This window comes from Acanthaster planci, linkage group LG01 (assembly GCF_054643075.1).
Source record: "Acanthaster planci isolate LZ-2023a linkage group LG01, COTS_SCS, whole genome shotgun sequence".
In the NCBI taxonomy this organism is placed as follows: Eukaryota; Metazoa; Echinodermata; class Asteroidea; order Valvatida; family Acanthasteridae; genus Acanthaster; species Acanthaster planci.
Window position 1 is genome coordinate 31,817,479 of NC_141777.1, and position 17,829 is coordinate 31,835,307.

The window sequence follows — 17,829 nt, forward strand, 5'->3', positions numbered from 1 at the left end:
CGGGCCCAGTGAGAAAACATTACGAGATTATCCCGTAAGTGGAAAAATAGCTCCAGATATTACACCACACAGAAATTAATACAATATAAATATTCCATAGCTCTTTTATATACAATGTAAATCATGGTGATCATAGAGCAATGGCAGGAGGTGAATCCAACGGACCACCAGCCTTTGCGAGACGGAAGTGCCTGGGCTTGTTATGTTTCTTGGGTAGGTCCCTACACACCGACCATCGGAGACTATTGTGACGGTTGAGGCTAGCATTCATCAAAGTCAGGTCAAAATAAGAATCGTAAGGAACTGGGACAGTAGTCGCCCTGCCATAGCACACATAGGGTAGAATTACAGGATACCCTGTAGTGTTTCCCTCTAATAAACTCTCGGCCTTAAAATTTTCCCTCCAGAATCCAGGCTTGATTTATCGTACTAAACTATTATGATAGCGAGCTTTCTCTCCTTAACTTTGAAAGATCAATGATTACACATGGCATAAATATATATAACCCGGGCCTAATATCCTCGGGCCTGGCGTTCCCGGGAGTTTGCAGTGCATGCTAAACTAAATTAAAGGGCTTTAATCGCCCACAAGCGGAAAAACAACCCTCACACAGCTCAGGGAACAGGGACGTCCGCCCGACGCGCAGCCCTCGGTGGCTCCTGACTCGACAGCCTCAGCGCTGAAGGTCCACACCCATCCGCTCGACGAAAACCCAACCCGGCGAGACACACTCGGGTACTCCGGCTAGCGCTCGAACACCGCAAAACTCAATTCAGACAATGTGGGCTCGGGTTATATACCCTCCCATCCCCTGGAATGCCAGTTACCCGACTAATACATTTCTAATATTTTAGATATACACTGAGGCAAGAACTACATGTAGGCCTATAATGAACAAAGGATACGAGCCCGGTGCGAGTGCATAACAGAAAGAATCCTAGTTTAACAGGCCGCAACCTCCTAAGTTACATAACGTTAACAATTACCATTGCTAGACAAATTCTCAAGTAAGAAAAAAAAATTAAACCCGTCTTGTGACACTCAAGTTCCCAGTTAACTTCCAACTATGATTGTGATCCGGATGTCTCGACCACTAGAAATACACAGGCCTGAAAATACAGCCTGTCTCATTCGAACCGTGTCAAAAACCAAGTAGCCTTTTGAGGCTAAAATATTGCAACGTTGAACGCTTCTGTGGGTCTTTCCACATACGCTAAAAAAGATGTTCTACTTGGATTTTTGTGGCTCTCGGCCGTTTACTATCACTCTATCTCTCTTGTCTGGCATTGTTTGGAGTTCCAAAACACACCCCCAAACAGCGAGTCTCAGTAAGGGCCCACCACATGACTTCTATAACGTGGAACCGTGCCAGCGCCCCCACTGGTCAACTGGCAACGACGCTACACCGTCACCTCCGAGGACTCTTGTTCGTCCCCGAACAAGGTGGCGAGCACCAGCGACCGGGTGCCCGCAGAGGTCCAAAACCGCTGGCACCGACGACTTTTACACAAAAAGGAAAACAGATGAAAAATGCTTAACCAAACATTAATTAAGAAAACAAGGACGCAAATGTAGAAATACCGAAGTACCCCACCGCTTGATGGTGGCTTCCAGTGGACTTCTGTTCGCCGAATGAGTTCCTCCCAGAAACGGTGGTGGGCGTTCTCCAGAAAAAGAGAGAGTGGGGGCGCTCCAGGTGGAAGCAGCCCTCATAGGTAGACGCTTCTGCAGAAGGGGTTTCGATATCATCCGGTGCGCCCATCGGCTGGAGTAGCTCCGGGCGACTCCCACTTTAGATTGTCGTGTTATGGGGTAAGTAACGAATTGGGTGGATGGCCAATCCAGCTCGGTAAAACCTCGACTCCGTTTTTGTCAACCAAGCCAGCACGGCCACAGCGCAACAACTGCCCACAGCCGTTGGGTGGTGTTGATGCCGTCCCCATGCCTGTCCTTACGTGGTTCGGTCTCCATCTTTGGTGTAACTTCAGCCAAAACACAGGCCAAGGGAACACACGTTGATCTTCTGGTTCTTTGTGAAGACACCAGCTTTGCTTTATTGACTCCCGGCGTGTCCGGAGCACACCTACCGGCTCCGCACTATAACTTGTGTGAGGAGCCGAGTGGCTCCATTGACTCCCGTGCGGAGCACCGTTGGCTCCGCATCTTTGGTTTGTGTGAGGAGCCACTGTGCCCCACTGACTCCCGTGCAGAGCACCTCTGTTGGCTCTGCGCCATTGACTTGGTAATGAGCCGCTGTGCTCCCTTGACTCCCGTGCGGAGCCCCTCCACGGGCTCCGCACCATTCACTATGATATCAGTGCGGAGCAGCCCTGTTGGCTCCACCCCATTAAACTCCTACGCAGAGCCCCTCCACCGAATCGGCGCCACTCAAATCAGTGCGGAGCGGCCTTGTTGGCTCCACTCCATCATTTTCTGTGCGGAGCCGATCAACAGGCTCCTCGCCATTCACTTAATTATACATGTGGCGCAACTCCATGGGTGCCGCCTACCTTATAGGGTGAACTAGCTCCGAATGGAGGCTAGGCTTCGACACACTATGAGTTGGAGGACTTGAGTGCTGCTGGGAGAGGTCTCTTTTGTCCACCATATGGCACGTGTTGTTAGCATGGCTTCCTGCCCCTGCTACAGAGGCAGGAAGGGGTTGTTCCTTGTGAGTCCTGGCACTTGTAGTTGTAGAGTGAAAAATGTGGGGAGTCAAATGATAAAGCCCCGCCCCCGTTGCGACGGCACGCACAGCTTGACTACTGTTCCAAATGGAACAGTGTGTCTGACATGCTTCCGTTGTCAGCTCTGGGCGATTCCCTCTGGACGTTGGCACTTGTGGTAGTGTGGGAAAGTACGGAAGACTTGGGATGAAGCCGTGCCCCCACCGCAGCGACACCCACAGCTTGACTACGTTCCGAATGGAACGGAATATCTGCTGTGCTGCCGTCTTCAGCACGGCGTGGTTCCCCGTGGGTCCTGGCAATATAGGTGAACTGACAAAAATATCGTCGAATGTACCGAAACTAAGCCCCTCTCCTGCTGCAGTAAAAGGCGAAAACACGACAATGTTCCGACTGGAACATAATTAAGTCTGCTTCGCTGCCGCCTACAGCATGCATAGGGCAGTTCTCTACAGTATGAGGGACGTACACAGCACGTACGATGTACGTGCATGGTACATGTAGGTAGCTCAATAGTCTGGCCTGGCTCACTGTCACTGTTCCTTTCCCGCCCATATTTTCCAGAGTAAAACGTTCTTGAAAAAGGAGTCCAATTCGTCAAAAGTGACAAACCGTGTCTTTTCACTATAGCTGACCCTTGAAAAAATATTCGAGTTCATCGAAAGCGTTGAACGGCGTTCCCCCGTCCACCAGACTGACCAACAATCTGTAATGGAGGTCACTGCTTGGTCACGTGAGCGCGTGCGCGGGCGTGGTCACAGCTGTGACAGCAGCGCGAAGGCTATAAAATGCGCGCGCAGGCTGATGCTATGGGTGCGTTCGATTAGCTTACACGTGTAAGTCAAACTTACACGAGAGCGTTCGTTTAGCCATCACGTGATCTTCGTGACTGCCCTGGTGTCAGCCACCACTACCCCAGCGCTGGCGAGCGGGTCTCTGGAGGCTGCCCGAGTGTAATATGACGTCATGAAAGGACTGTTCGAGCATGGACGTACATGATGGAACGAGGCGGGGACTTGACCTTTTTCCCAGAATGCCTTGGAAAACACACTGCAGCGTTCGATAAGCCTCATGTTGAGACTTCCCTTGAGTGTAACACTGGTGTGTTCGGGCATAGAGGTAGAATGGTTCGGGGAAGCTAATCGAACGCACCCAAATCTTTGGGCTGGACTCGACTAGACTATAGTCGTTTTGCTTGATCAAGGGCTGATCCCAAGGTAAGGGTCGAGAGTCCTGTGCAAGGAGTAATTCAACTGGCCTAGTGTGACTGTGCCTAGCGACTAAGTTCAAGTGGTGCGCGTGTTGTTGAGGGGCTCGGTAGGTTGAGGGGCTAATTGGTGGTGTGTGTAGTTCCAAATAGGAGCTTGCGGTCGATGCAAGGGCGGATCTCGTGAAGTGAGTTGCGTGTATCTCCGGCTCCGACGCGCCGCGCCTCGAGGAGGAGGGCGCCCTCGCCTTCGTCGGAAGGGGCGCGGCGCCACAATATCAAGTGGCAACGCATGCTGTGTACGTGAGACATTGGACAACCTCAAAGCTTTCATTACTGTCGAGTTGTGTGAACAGTGTATCCAAGCACCTTTTTGGTTAGATGGGGATTACATGTATTTTGAAATCACATTTCCTAATGATGGAACCTAAAGAAAAAGGAAAAATAACAAAAACAACATGCTACCATAGCATATTTCCAAACACTGTGCATCTAACATTTTAATTTCTCGGTTCAATTTCTCTCTTCAAACAAATTATTTCAGGCATTGAGTTACAAAGTACAAATAAATCAATGAAATACACAATGACAAAATCATTGACTGCAGCATATTACAAATAAATTCAAGGATACAAACCAAACTGTTTAAAGTAAAAAAAAAAGAAACCTAAATATTATGGACATGTTTATATTCCTTTTGTGTCACTTTTCAACAAAAAACTTTACAGGAAAATTTCTTTATGAAGAAAGGATTCTTCTTAAGAAATGGCACATCTAATAATTACCTTTAAATAAGGTTTTAAATGACTCCATGAACAATTTCATAGAAATTTGACAACAAACATTAACCCTTCTGAAAACCTTGATTTCCTTCTGCTATTCTATTTTTAAGTTCTCTAGTAGTCTTGGCCCAAGGCTGGATTTGAGTTATGTTCATGAAATGTACAGCTGGTCCCTACAGTAAGAATGCATGGTGGCAGTAAGCGCAAATGACATCAATAGTAAAAGGTTCTCCCAGTAGTCTATTTCAGCCTTTCTGAGGCATGACGTTAAATTTTAAGGTTTGTTTTTAAATGCTGTAGGAATTAAGGAAGAGAATTTGAATAACCCCACAAAAGCCCCTCCCCTGGCAGGTCCCCACTGGCCCATCCCTGGATCCATTAATTTAATACCTCCACATAGTATACCCTAGAAATACAATTACCGGTAATCAGAGTCCATCCAGATTGGATATGCCCCTCTTTGGGATATTTTTGTCAATGAGCTTTATGGGCTATTCTCAAGTGTAGTCATGACCTGTTTTTACAACAACTCATTACAGTTGATTGCTCCAGTATTTTAGCCAATGTGCTAATACTTTGACAGTGAAAAAGTATTATTTGCAACTGACTCTTGAGATCAAGGACAGAATAGCTTAGCGTGGGCAACATTCCCTAAAACTGTCAGAGAGGACAGAAAACATGAGGGCAAGTGGCATCTCCATTCACGTCCACTTGTGTAAAATACCAATGATGCTTCAATACAGTTAGAGCACCTGGATATACTGGTACAGTACTGCATAATGGCATGCACTAGGCTAATTCACAAGGTAGAGGCATGCTCACAATGTTTGGGGTAAGCATGTCCCATTTACCTACACTGTGTGTGATTCAGTTCCTTGATGGTACCCTCTGATCCATCATCAACATGGCTTAGTTGTACTGATCAGGTGTCTGGTCACTTGCGAGGGAAATACTCTAAATTGAGTCTTGAACCAAGACTACAACTCTCTGCGTACTCATGATGTGCAATCTATGAATTCGTGAATTCAGTAAGGCCTACTGCCAAATGTACTTCAGTTGGCAATGACTGCATCTGTCAGGATGTAGTCACACAGATGCAATCAGTAAGAACCTCAACCTACAGACACAAGATCCAAATGTAAACCTAACATCCAGAAAGCCGATTTTGTCCCAGGGCCTTCCCCGAAACCTAGATCTGCGTGTATCCCTGAAGATGCAACCTCCAAGATGTATCCCAGATGTAAACACACTTAAATGTATCCCTGATGTAAACATACAGTGATCCACTCTGCAAAATCCAACTAGTGTCTAACGTTTTGAATTCGACATAAATGTACCTGCATATGTACCACTGATTTAAAATGGATGGTGCAAAAGATTCATCTGGATTTCGATTTGTTGTTTTGTCATATTGGATGATGTATATATCACATTTTTAAATTTTTCAACATGTGCTCCCCACAGAAAACCAGATATATGAAATTGGCTTGCCTCTGAACTTGTGGAAGACTTTTTAAAGACATTTTCAAAGCTTTTTCCTGCTATGAGAAACGTAACTTGGTGAAAATGGCCAAGCGAAAGATTGAAATAGTGCAACAGAATACCAACAGAGGTCTTTTATGCCAAATGCAAACTCCCTCATCTCTTTCTTTATCAAATAATGAACCAAACTCAATTTAAAAAGCAGGTCACACATTCACAAATGTGTCACTAATGTGACAAAATTATTTGAACACTTGGCACATATGTATAAGGTACTTAATTTGTTTGTGATGAAATGGCAACCAATACACATGTACCCATCAAATGTTTCGTACATGTGTGCAAAATCATTTGGACACTTGGCACATTTAGATTGAATTAAGTTGCTTGTAGTGAAATAACCCATTAACCAATGTTTTCAAATTTATGGATGTTTTATCCAGACAACCCTAGTAACCATCTATATGTTCATCCCTTGCTCATTAAACTTTCTTTTATCCAAATCGATTGCAATGCCGTTTGTATACAATTAGTTGGGATTTGAAGTTTTGCATGATGAAGGTGCAAGGTAATAGGTCTGCGGTAGCACCATACAAAGTATCTCTTTTGTAAGTGTGGTTCTCACAAGAATGGAGAGTACTCAACGTTCAGAGAGTATGCTGTCCGTCATCAGGAGACTAGAAAACTTTGGTAAGCTTTGGTGGTCGTCGGCGGCAACCTTTTGTCAAGAAAGTAGGCATAACATTTTAAATACATTACGAAAATCCCCTATTCAGGGAAAAGAGTACATAAAGCCACCAAAACTAGCCAAGAGCACAGATCGACACGGCTTAAACATGGCAAGGGCAAAGAAGGAACTTACAACTAAGCATAGGGCAAGAATAAGGCCCTCTTTGATGTCGGATGGAGCTACCGATCAATAACCAGAGACATAAATTCAGCCCAAGCTCTGTAAAACCCTCTGGACAGGTTTAAGATCACCGATTCACACCAAAAAACGCCGGGTGGAGGAGGCAAGAAGAAACTTCTGGAGAGAAGTTTCAGTGATTCTGATGTGAATCACTTATAATTATGTTTTGGAGATAAGAGAAAAGCTCCAGAGAATTTCAAGATGACATCATCAACAGCATGCTGGCTAATGGTTTTGCAGTTTTATCAACTGTGCATCGGAGGCTGATAGAAAAAAGGACTAGTAAACAGAATAGCAGCTAAGAAACCATTGTTGAGGGAGAACAGTAGAGTGAAATACCTGAACTTTGCAAAGAAATGCAAGCATTTGACAAAGAAGGATCGGTATCAAGTCCTGTGGACAGATGAATCAAAGTTGGAATAGCTTAGAACCAAACGGTGAGAGTTAGTACACAGACGGAAGGGCGAAAAGTACAAAAATGAATACCTTTTACAAACTGTAGCTATGCTCGCCATTACTTTCTTTAATTTAATACAGGTGAAAATGTAAATCAGGCATTGTAAGGGATTTAATATCAATTTCTTCATGAATATCAAGGGTTCAAATCATGCTGCACAAGTTTTCAAGCATTAAAGTTGAAAATGAACACATTTCATGCTGTATTGATTGCCATTTCATTACAAGGAACTGAAGTACCAATAAAATATGCCATGTTCAAATCATTATGCACATCGCTGTATATTATAAAGCATTTATACTGACTAAACATCATGACTTCTCAAGTCCTGTTATCAATATAAAACAATGGTCCTTCCATATTAGAAGGCAAGGGAAACATATTAAACAAAAGCCAAAGGAGCGTGTGGTCCATTCTTCTCTTAGCCAGTCCATCTTTCAGAGAATGTGCTCCCTCAGGCTATGGGGTCTGAACATTTCTTTGGGTGGTCAGTACCGGATTAATGTTGTCATAAACATGCGTGGAATCATAGTTGGTCTCAATGGGTTCTGATATCTGTGGAGATGGAAGGGAGATAGAAACAGGAAAAATGTGATTCAGTAAAACTAACTCACAATGTAAGAATTATGAGAAGTCAAAGAATACAAGGTCTTTGCCGTGGATTTCTGATGAGAAACAAGACTTGGCAGTGGCCAAAGCAATGCAGAATGTGCTGCCAGCAACTCCTGTGCGCGATGGAAAGTGTAACACAACATTGGCATTAAGGTTCAGAAATAGACGTAGATTTGGCTTCAGAGAGGGGTTCAGTTGTCCAGAAGAGTGTTCTTGTATTTGGGGGTCCAAGACAGGAGTAAGCTCATCTCCTCCCTCCCCAGAGAGTAATATGCATTTGGCACTCTAAAACGAGGCAAAATTATTGCAAATTCTGTTTTCAAATTGGAGGGAGCTCCTGATACCTAACCACTTGTACTTGCCTCGTGAGGATATCTGGAACCAGGGAAAATTAGCTGGTAACAATGGAGACCAATGCATAACTCCAGTTTGGACAAATGAGGTACACGTACATGGTCTAAGACTGATCATACGCCTGTCGAGCCAGGTTGGACGTTGTCTTCATTTACACTATGACTGACGTCCAGGGTATAAACGTCCTCTGACAACGCAATTTTTTAAACCTTTATCTCACATTTTTACCTGGCAAAGACGGCTCAAATGTCATTCACAAGTGCCTTGTATCCTGAATTTCATAGGTGCTGTGTTGAAATTAAGTTTGCGGAAAATCCACACTTTCCATTGCAATCTACATTCATCTGGTACGCGTACTTGCACATGCGCAAAATGCATAGTATATGTAACCGACCGCCCCTTATGCATGCACGGAAGAGCTGTAGGCATGAAGAAGTCGCAGATAAGGCCAGGTCCGAAATGGGCTTCCAAAGCTGTTGTCTGTGCGTCTCGCTACTCTCCACACATTTCCAATGGAGCGAAGACCTAGACCAAGCTCTAAGACAACATAGCTCAAAGAATGTGGGCCAAGCGTGGAGGCCATTTCGCACATGCGAAAATGTGTGCTACTTGACAAACGTAGGTTGTTCATGAACTGTGACGGAAAGTGTGGAGTTTTGCAAAATTTCCAGCAAAAGACATTGTCTGTGGGCGTATTTAGTAATTTAGTAACGCAGCATTTATGGAACGTGGGATACAAGGCACTTGTGAATGACATTTGAGCTGTCTTTGCCAGGTAAAAATGTGACAAACACCGTTGACAAAAAAAACTGTAGGACTTTTATACCCTGGACGTTAGTCGCAATGCAATGTAGACAACGTCCAACCTGGGCTAACGCCTGACCATAATTACCTCCCTGTTTTGACATTAAAGATAAACTCCGACTTGGGGAAATAATCAGAGACTGTTCAACTGTAGTATCAACCTATGCGGCACTCTACCAAGGCACGACTCAAACTAATCAGGTTTCCTGGCAGTGAGATGTTGCAGGTTGGTAAACATATCAGCACCTGTAGCTAAGCACAGATCTACTAATGAAGTACAAGCATGTTCCCTTCTGATCACAGAAACAAGTTACCAATGTTTGTTTCTCTACCCTGGCTAATTCTTTTCCGGCAGTTCAATTGGGTACGCGACAAAAAATGCGACCTCCTAAAAATACTCACAATGCTTTTCTTTTCTTTTGTAATCAGCTTACAAAATCCCACCAGAAGAAATGCGACTATTATACTAGCACCAATGGCAATACTCAAGTACTGCATCAACAAGGCAATGATCCCAGTAAGCTTGATGCCTGTGTCATAGTAACCTATGACCTCATCATTAGCTGTCACATCCTAAATAGATACAAAGGGGAAAGAAGGAGAAAGCATATTCAGCATCAGTGTTTTGCTGGCATTTTGCTATGTTGACAATGTCTGGAGCAACTTCTGAACTTGCTGTCCAGCAATGCACATGTAACTTGAACATTATTGTCTGGGAGACTCAGGAGAAAAATCCCTTGCTTACTCAGTTGGGCATCCATTCTGTCCTTTCCTCCATGCAAGGTAAATGTCTCACCACCTGGCCAACAACCTTGCTACGTTCATTTGGCTAGTTTGGCCATAAGGCAACATGTGCCACTACACGTACTACAGCTAATGACTTTGGATGAGCCATTTTTTTCTGGATAGCTCTGTGTCAAGAGCAACAGTAAGTTTACTTCAAGGATACAACCAGTATTTTGGATTTGGCAACTGCAAAAGCAATCACAAGTCAGATACCACTGCTCTGTGTATCCATTCGATGGAATTGTGTATCAGGCCTCGGAAAGTAAATTCAGCAATCCATCAGTTGCCATAAAAGAATGGACACTGTTTTACACAAGGGTTTTGCGTTCCTTGATTCTTACCTCTTCAAACCAAAATCCTGGCATGTACATCGTCTTCACCTTTCCTGTTTGCCTGTAAAAGAAATAAATTCGGAATCAACTCTTCAGTTTGCTTTGGTCACCAAACAGTTACAGGCCATAAAAAATTTGACATCATTACCTCAAATTTGTTACCTGTTGACAAATTAAAGGTGAGCACGGCATTTTCCAATGTGCTTTTGTCATTATGTACTGTCTGTGCAATTTTACAGAAAGTCGCACTAAAATTCTGTTACAAATTAATAATAACACTGAACAACTTCTGAAAATTGTGATTGGATCTCATCGATTCTGTGATGGCTATTTATTCAAATCCACTTTTTAATAGTTTGCATTGGAGACAGCGTACATGTACATGTACTGAGCGTCTCAATCTGATGTGTCACTGACTTTGGCGTCCTGATGAAATTTGACATTACAGTGTGTGTGGGTGACAAATGATGAGTATTTTATATTATGCAAGAATTTTCTAGCAAGTCTGGAACTCAGAGGTGGCTTTGTTGACACGACCCATTTTGCTGGGTAAACTGTCACAAAATGAGCTGAAAAGAATCAGTAAGGGGGAATGGTAATTAATGGGGCATGACTTACGATATGCCTTGGACTTGCTGCATGTACTGGTTGATCTGCAATCTCATGCGAAGTTTAAAGGGCATGCCCAAAATCTGCGCAAAAAGAAAATATCAAGAATCTGTTTTTCCTTGCTACATTATGGACATCCATACAGGATTCTGTTCAGTAGACATCACCGTTCTGAATACTTTGTACATTTGCAGAAAATTGAATTGAAAAATAATTTAAGGTTGAAATTATGTCTTTTAGAATAAAACTTGACTGAAATGAAGTTTTTGCAAAACGGCAATGAAAGAAATCTTATTTCACCTCACACTAAAAATCAGATGCAATTGGATGCATGCAAATACAGTGCTTGTCAAAGGATAAACAACATCAGAGCAATTGAATACCAATTTCCAATGACATGGGGTTGAGATATCTCCTCAAATTAGCCTATGCTATGTGTGTACACACTTCATCACAGTGGAGAAACAAATAGTTAAATGCATCTGATCCAACTTTAGCAGTAAACAAATAAAAAAGTTTTACTTTCTGATGCCAGAAATCCCTCTCACCGGTTCTATGGAGAAATAGTTTCTGTGTTTCTCTGGGTTTTGACTTAGACCATCTATCCCGCCTGCTAAACTGGGATCACCATCAAAGAAATGTGGGTTGGATAAGGCAATAGGCGTTCCTGAAACAATTGGAAGTTCAATGATCAGGGTAGAGAATACTGTGAATGATTCTGAAGTCTGGTGGGGAAGAGAGGAATGGGAGAGGACTGGAAGAAGTTTTGTGAGTAAGGACAGGACTGAAATTGTGGAAACATTGAAATTTACTTTTCATTTGGGAGGGTTTATTGCATTTCACAAAAAATTCAGGTCACACAAGTTTATTCGGGTATACTTTCAGATAAATGTATTACTCTTGGAATATTTTGCAACTTCGTATAACCCAGCTTGCGTAGGGCCAAGAGGAGGGTGCAGTTTTCCTGGTGGGAACTGCACTTTCTTGATTCACAAAGACTGAGATGAATTTGTTACGGTCACATCCCTACCAACAAAATGAACACTCCCCACCAACATGTCTCTTTTTGACCGATAAGGGGATGCCTCTGCTCAAGGCAGACAATGATCAGTGCAAGCTTACAAGTTACAATTTCCCCTTCCGCAGATGGTTAACTGGACATTTTTGTGCTGTGTGCTCAGCTTCTGTGCTCCACTCTGGACAACAGACCAGCTTATTACATGTGTACTGCCATAAAAGGCCAACTCGGCTGAATCTCGGAAGATAAAAAAATGCTGTGAAATTGGAGCTCAACTGCACGACCCGATTCTCCTTTCGTGGATTTCTTTAGATTGATTCACTAATCAGCAGACTTCGGAAGAGAACTGATGGAAAGTTAGAACTGAAAATATTCATTCACTGTGTACAGTGATGGCAAGCTCAGACAACATCTGAAAGGATTAGGGGCAGGGCACATTGAAATGGATGAAAAGTCAATAAATTCCCAGGGTCTACAAAATATCAAGCACAGTGGTTTCTCAGGAGGAACTGTTTACACTGAGTGCAAATGAACCGCCTGGTAAAGCAACAAACTAAAGTAATAAGAAACCTGCTTAGTAAGTGATTTTTCTGCAACTGCACGTTCTGGATAATCAACCATCTCATTAGGTGCATGGTTGAGCATGTTCCTGGATTCTTCCAATGGCCTTTCCTTGTGGAATGGTAGTAACATAATGATCTTTGAACCTTTTTATGCAGAACGTGATAGCAAATACAGAAAGGTTTGCGGCAGCGCCATGCAAGGATATCTCATGTGAGTCCATGTACCAGCACATGTACATGTGTGTATGGGTGGTTCTGAAAAGAACTGGAGGGTACCCAATGTTTTGGACAGTATGCTCTCTCCATCACCGGACAGAGCAAAGTTCTTTTCAGAACCACACATGCGTAGACATAAAAGTGAAACTCAATTTGTATGTGATAAAGTCTTACCGTATCGGCATGGATCAATTCTCATGAGTCCCCGTGGCACTTCATCGGGGGTAATGTTAAAGCCTTGATTGGGAGGGTAGGTAGTGCTATTTTGATAGGCCCAGGGAGCCACACCAAATATCTTCAGCGGGACACCTTTGAGGCTATCATCCTTGACGTATGTGTAGGGCATGGACCTGGGAATGAGGTTGAGAGAGGTCACAGAAAGTTAACAAGCCAGAATGGATGGCTTCAACAGGTTGAGAAGGGGTGGGAGAGTGGATATGGGAGGAAGTGAAGAGACAAGTGAAACTTTGGGTCCACAGTTTTTGACAAGTGTTGTGGTCAAGCCCACTTCCATTAGAATCACATGACTGAATGGGGAGTGTGACAGATACCCTGGTACCTTTACCCCTAACTGCCCAAAACCTACCATACTCCAACAGCAGGTTTTGTGAGGTTTTGGCAGGTTTGGTACCTGAGGAACTCGTTGTTGAATTTTGTGAGACTTGGGATGAAAGGCCCAGGGAGATGGTGTTAGATTCTGTGTGAGTTGGGACACACACGGGTCACTGTGTGCAGTGTCTGGCTTGCTGTACCAATTGTTGGACTATGCTTGATTTTGTCAGGTTTGGTACTGTTCAGTGCAAGTCATCCTATACTGCATAGACCCACCCATACCATATCACTCAAACTCCAACGGGCTCATTCTGTTGGAGTTTATCAGGTTTGGTACACTAACCTGCATGTACAAGTACATAGACAAGTACATAAACCTGTTGGATTTTGTGAGGTTCAGTATGCTTTCTAGTGCAGGAGCCTAGGGGGTTAGGGTTACAGAGTTCAAGTACTGTGTACAACACTTAAAGTGACTGACCACATAGTGTCTTTGAACTCACCTGCAAAGATCTGGATGGAAAAGATTCAGGACCTCGTCCTCCTCAATGCCCCTGTGATACATCATGCCATCTGAAATAAATCAGAACTGGACTAAATCAACAAGAGAATGGATCTTGGTAAAAATGTTTGGCACCTCATCAGGGACGCAATCAATTATCCTGCCTACTTGTCTGAATTAAACTTGAGTCATATTTGGTCAAGAAATGAAAGCAATACACCTTAGCGAAATATCATGAAAATCATCAATATGAAAATTCAATTTGGGGTAGAGTTTGAATACAACTTAAAACCTGATTTCATATTCGCAATAACAAGCATTCAACTTCGTTTTGCTACCTTCAAATAAATTTATGTGCATCACATTTCATTTAAGCGGTTACAAATAGTGATTGGGGTTTCGGTTTGACGCATTTGTGGCCAATTATAACAAAAGTACATTCTTATTCGCCAAAAATAATTATGTCTTTTACTGTGGCTCTTCAGAATTGAGCATTCATTTTCATTTGCTGTAATTCAAATTCGCAAAAATAAATGCCCCATTTGATAAGAAAATACAAAGTTACGCAAATCATGACACCACTTTGACAACAAATGTAATGTTACCCATGAAGGATTATAAACTGTACACAACTTAAGGTCTTTATGATTTTTCTGTACCTCCCCTTTCAACCATTGCAAGAAGGTAAATATGTGTGAGCTTCAACTTCACTGTATGATGTGATTGTGGCAAAAACGTAGCACAAGAAGGAAGGTTTCCACAGCCTCCATGTTTAAATTGGATTCCTATAATAGTCAGTATGTTTCCAAAGACAACATGAGTAGTTTATTTCAGTAATGAAAACATTTAACCAATCGACTAAACATTTCCAAGAATATAACAGGAAGAGTACCACATATGGACGCCAGCAATTATTCCCTACAGTGACCTATTAGACGTCAGAAAGCAAAACATGTCGAGAAAAATTCAATTTAGAAAGGAAAAACCTGAGTCGTTTAATTGGAAAACACTTAGAATTTTTCAGACTAGTCTCATAGGGCTAATGCATAGGGTGTCAAGTGGCGTCTGTATACAGAACTCTTTCTGATATAACTTTTGTACACGAGCAAATTCCAATTCTTGATCAGGCATATCTTAAATAACACATAGGTAGAATCACCTTCATATTTTGCCAAATAGATTGAGTTCAAATTAAACTGAATGCAGGAGTGCAGACGTACTAGGTGCATTCAATTTTGCAAAAATGAATGTCAATATACTAAAACTAGTGCATTATCGGGAAATTGAACCCTGATTTTATACAACCAAATGCACCCTTAATGAAATAGAATTTTTATTTGTTACAAAGGAACAGAGATTTGAATGTTTGTTCTATTTCGCTCGAAAACGAAAGCTGGTATTCCTAATTCATTTACATATTTTCCAAAATTGGCCGGGAAAACCTATATTAAATGTAAGATTCCTCCACAACAGTTGAAACAATGAAGTTTAAAAAGCCACTTAAAGTTAGTTTTGCTAACAAATATCCAGTGGGCAAGTTAACAGTCCTGTGAGCTCCTGCTGTCAAAAAAATCAAGTTAACTTGCTCGACGGTCTGGTTAAAAAAGGTTTAAAGTTGAGGTCTGCAATACAAACAAAAGCCCCTCTACTTTACCTGATCCAGTGATCCTATTTGCCGACTCTGATTTCCAGTACGTCAGGTGGCTCATTCCGTTGAATTTATCGATTTGGTTGACCTTCATCTTGTTTCCCACCCCAGTGAACACTGTGTATAGGCCTAAAGGTGTATCGTTCCTCTGTTAGGAAATGTTCAGAGTTCAAACAAAATTATATGCAGGTCGACTCTTCCCAAACAGAGAGAGACTGTGAAAAATGCCACAAAGTTTCTGTCGATCGAGCAAAGGAGGAGAGTTGCTGAACAGCCAACAAATGAACTTTTTGTTTAATGGACTGTGAAGCAGTTTCTGCCAATTGGAATCAAACTGTCTAGATGTCTTCCTGCCTTAATGTTTCATGTTATTAAAGATGGTGATTAGTTTGTCGGCAGGCTGTCACAATTATGAAAAGTCGATAGGGAGACATCTAAAAAACACAGGAATCTGAAACAATTTTGAGCTAGGTAAAAAACCAGCAATTTTTCAGAAGTTACATGACTTGGGAACAGTGGGCAGTGGGCATTAGCAAAAAAAGCTGCATTTACAATATGGGGGATTCACAAAAGTGCACTTCCAAGAATTTGCAATGTGTTGGCTAATCACAATGCACAAAATATGTCGACCCTTTCCAAATGCGCATTTGGTTGACAGAGTTTGCCCATTATAATTAGCCAGTGCGTTGCAATCTCTTGGACGTGCACTATTGTGAAGCACCCATACTGACATCAGCCTAATACAAATAGATCACCAGCCTCTGAGCTGAGTTACTGCTGCCAACTGCACCTAGGAAAACGGACAATACCATGACTAATTCCTCACCCCTAGCAGGAATCCAAACTGGGTCTCAAATCCCGGTGGGAGTGGGTAATCTGGCAGGTTTTCGTGCAACCACTTAAAGAGTGGTTCGTCATAGCCCCAAATCAGCTGGCGGACGGACAGACGCATGAAGGGCTCCTCCTTCTGAGAAGCCAGGAAAAGCGACAGGGCAGCTTTAATAAGTAATCCAGCATCTCTCACAAAGTAGACAGTAGACTGTGGACAAGGTTGAAAGAAATGTCAGGAAATGGAAAAATGTATATTTCTTGTGGGTTATCTTGCTCCTCTAGTCTTATTCTGCTCCCCTTGTTCTAATAATATTTTCCAACCTTATGCAACCCAAATAGAGCCTTCTGCAGTATGTAACGATGGAGGTCATAATGTGTACCCCACTTGCTAATCCAATCCATTGTTTTAGGGGAACTTTCCCACAGCCCTGACCAAGTATTTTCAGAGACAGAATGTCAGTTTCAATTGTTTGGGAGGTTAATCAAATTGGAGGTTGCAGGTTGTTGGGACCTGGGAGAAAATCTGCAAATTCTGCTAATTAGCATGATTAGCAGAGTCACACAATGAACACAATGGGGAAGTTTATATGCAAACGCCACCATGCATATATATTTGTGTACATCAATACAGGCTTTCAGCGGATCCTGCAAAACTGTGACATAGTTAGGATCATTCATGGTGGCATATTGGGTCGCAGGAAAAACAGACTAGATGTTCCAGCCTGGTTAAGGCACCCCATACCATCATCTGGCTTGGGGGATATGTTTCATGGTCGCACTAAAAGTATCGTGCATCAAATCATCTTCTTTCTGCTAGTCTTCTTGAGCCCAAATTCATTGCACAAATGGCGAGAAATGTTGCTGACACCATTTCCTACCTCCATGCTTACACAAACAACAAAGGTTCCTTGACCTTAAACACCAGCTGTTTTCAGCTGGATTCATTGTTTACTGACACTTTCCTTGACTGTTCCTGTCTTTGCTACTGATAGCCTTGACCCCAATGCACCTCTAAAATTGTTTTTCAGTCTGGGGGTCAACTTTACATGTTATGGACCTGGGTCCACCAGTTCAAGGTTCAACCTATGTGGATCTATTTTGTTCATGGGTCCACACTAGTATGTATATGTATGCATCATATGCAATGTTGTCACACATCTATCTGCTGGAAATTCGCAGTGTATAAGTCGTCACGTGAAAATCTTGGAAGTATAAACTGCAAAATATAGTGCATAAAGGGATATCGACCCACTTTTTCATGACCCAGTCAACTTATATATGTAACCTCTGTCACAAAAAAGTACGTATGTCATGTCTATGTGCTCATTCTAGTGATCTTCTGGCAGTCTGGGTAAGCTTTACAGCTGGCATACTGAGGCTGTACTTTTGAACTGGGATATGCCAAATGTATTGAGAGTTCAGGGCACTTCCACATGAAATTTGATTAACCGGTACATGTGACAATTGCTGAAGGGCAGA

General features: G+C 42.6%; 1 protein-coding gene across 2 annotated transcripts in view; it reads right to left on the reverse strand.

Annotated features, from left to right (window-relative positions):
• Window positions 1-4,369: 4,369 nt before the first annotated feature.
• The window catches only part of LOC110976726 (scavenger receptor class B member 1-like), a 36,376-nt gene continuing 22,916 nt past the window's right edge, over window positions 4,370-17,829 (reverse strand). For both annotated transcript variants that reach the window (XM_022230259.2, XM_022230260.2), the window contains exons 5-13: window positions 16,346-16,558; window positions 15,526-15,667; window positions 13,873-13,942; window positions 12,995-13,170; window positions 11,572-11,690; window positions 11,033-11,106; window positions 10,424-10,475; window positions 9,699-9,869; window positions 4,370-8,081 (exon numbers count right to left, since the gene is read on the reverse strand). In XM_022230259.2, coding sequence (XP_022085951.2) covers window positions 7,986-8,081; window positions 9,699-9,869; window positions 10,424-10,475; window positions 11,033-11,106; window positions 11,572-11,690; window positions 12,995-13,170; window positions 13,873-13,942; window positions 15,526-15,667; window positions 16,346-16,558 — 1,113 coding nt within the window. In that variant the 3' untranslated portion in view covers window positions 4,370-7,985. The remainder of the gene's footprint in view (window positions 8,082-9,698; window positions 9,870-10,423; window positions 10,476-11,032; window positions 11,107-11,571; window positions 11,691-12,994; window positions 13,171-13,872; window positions 13,943-15,525; window positions 15,668-16,345; window positions 16,559-17,829) is intronic.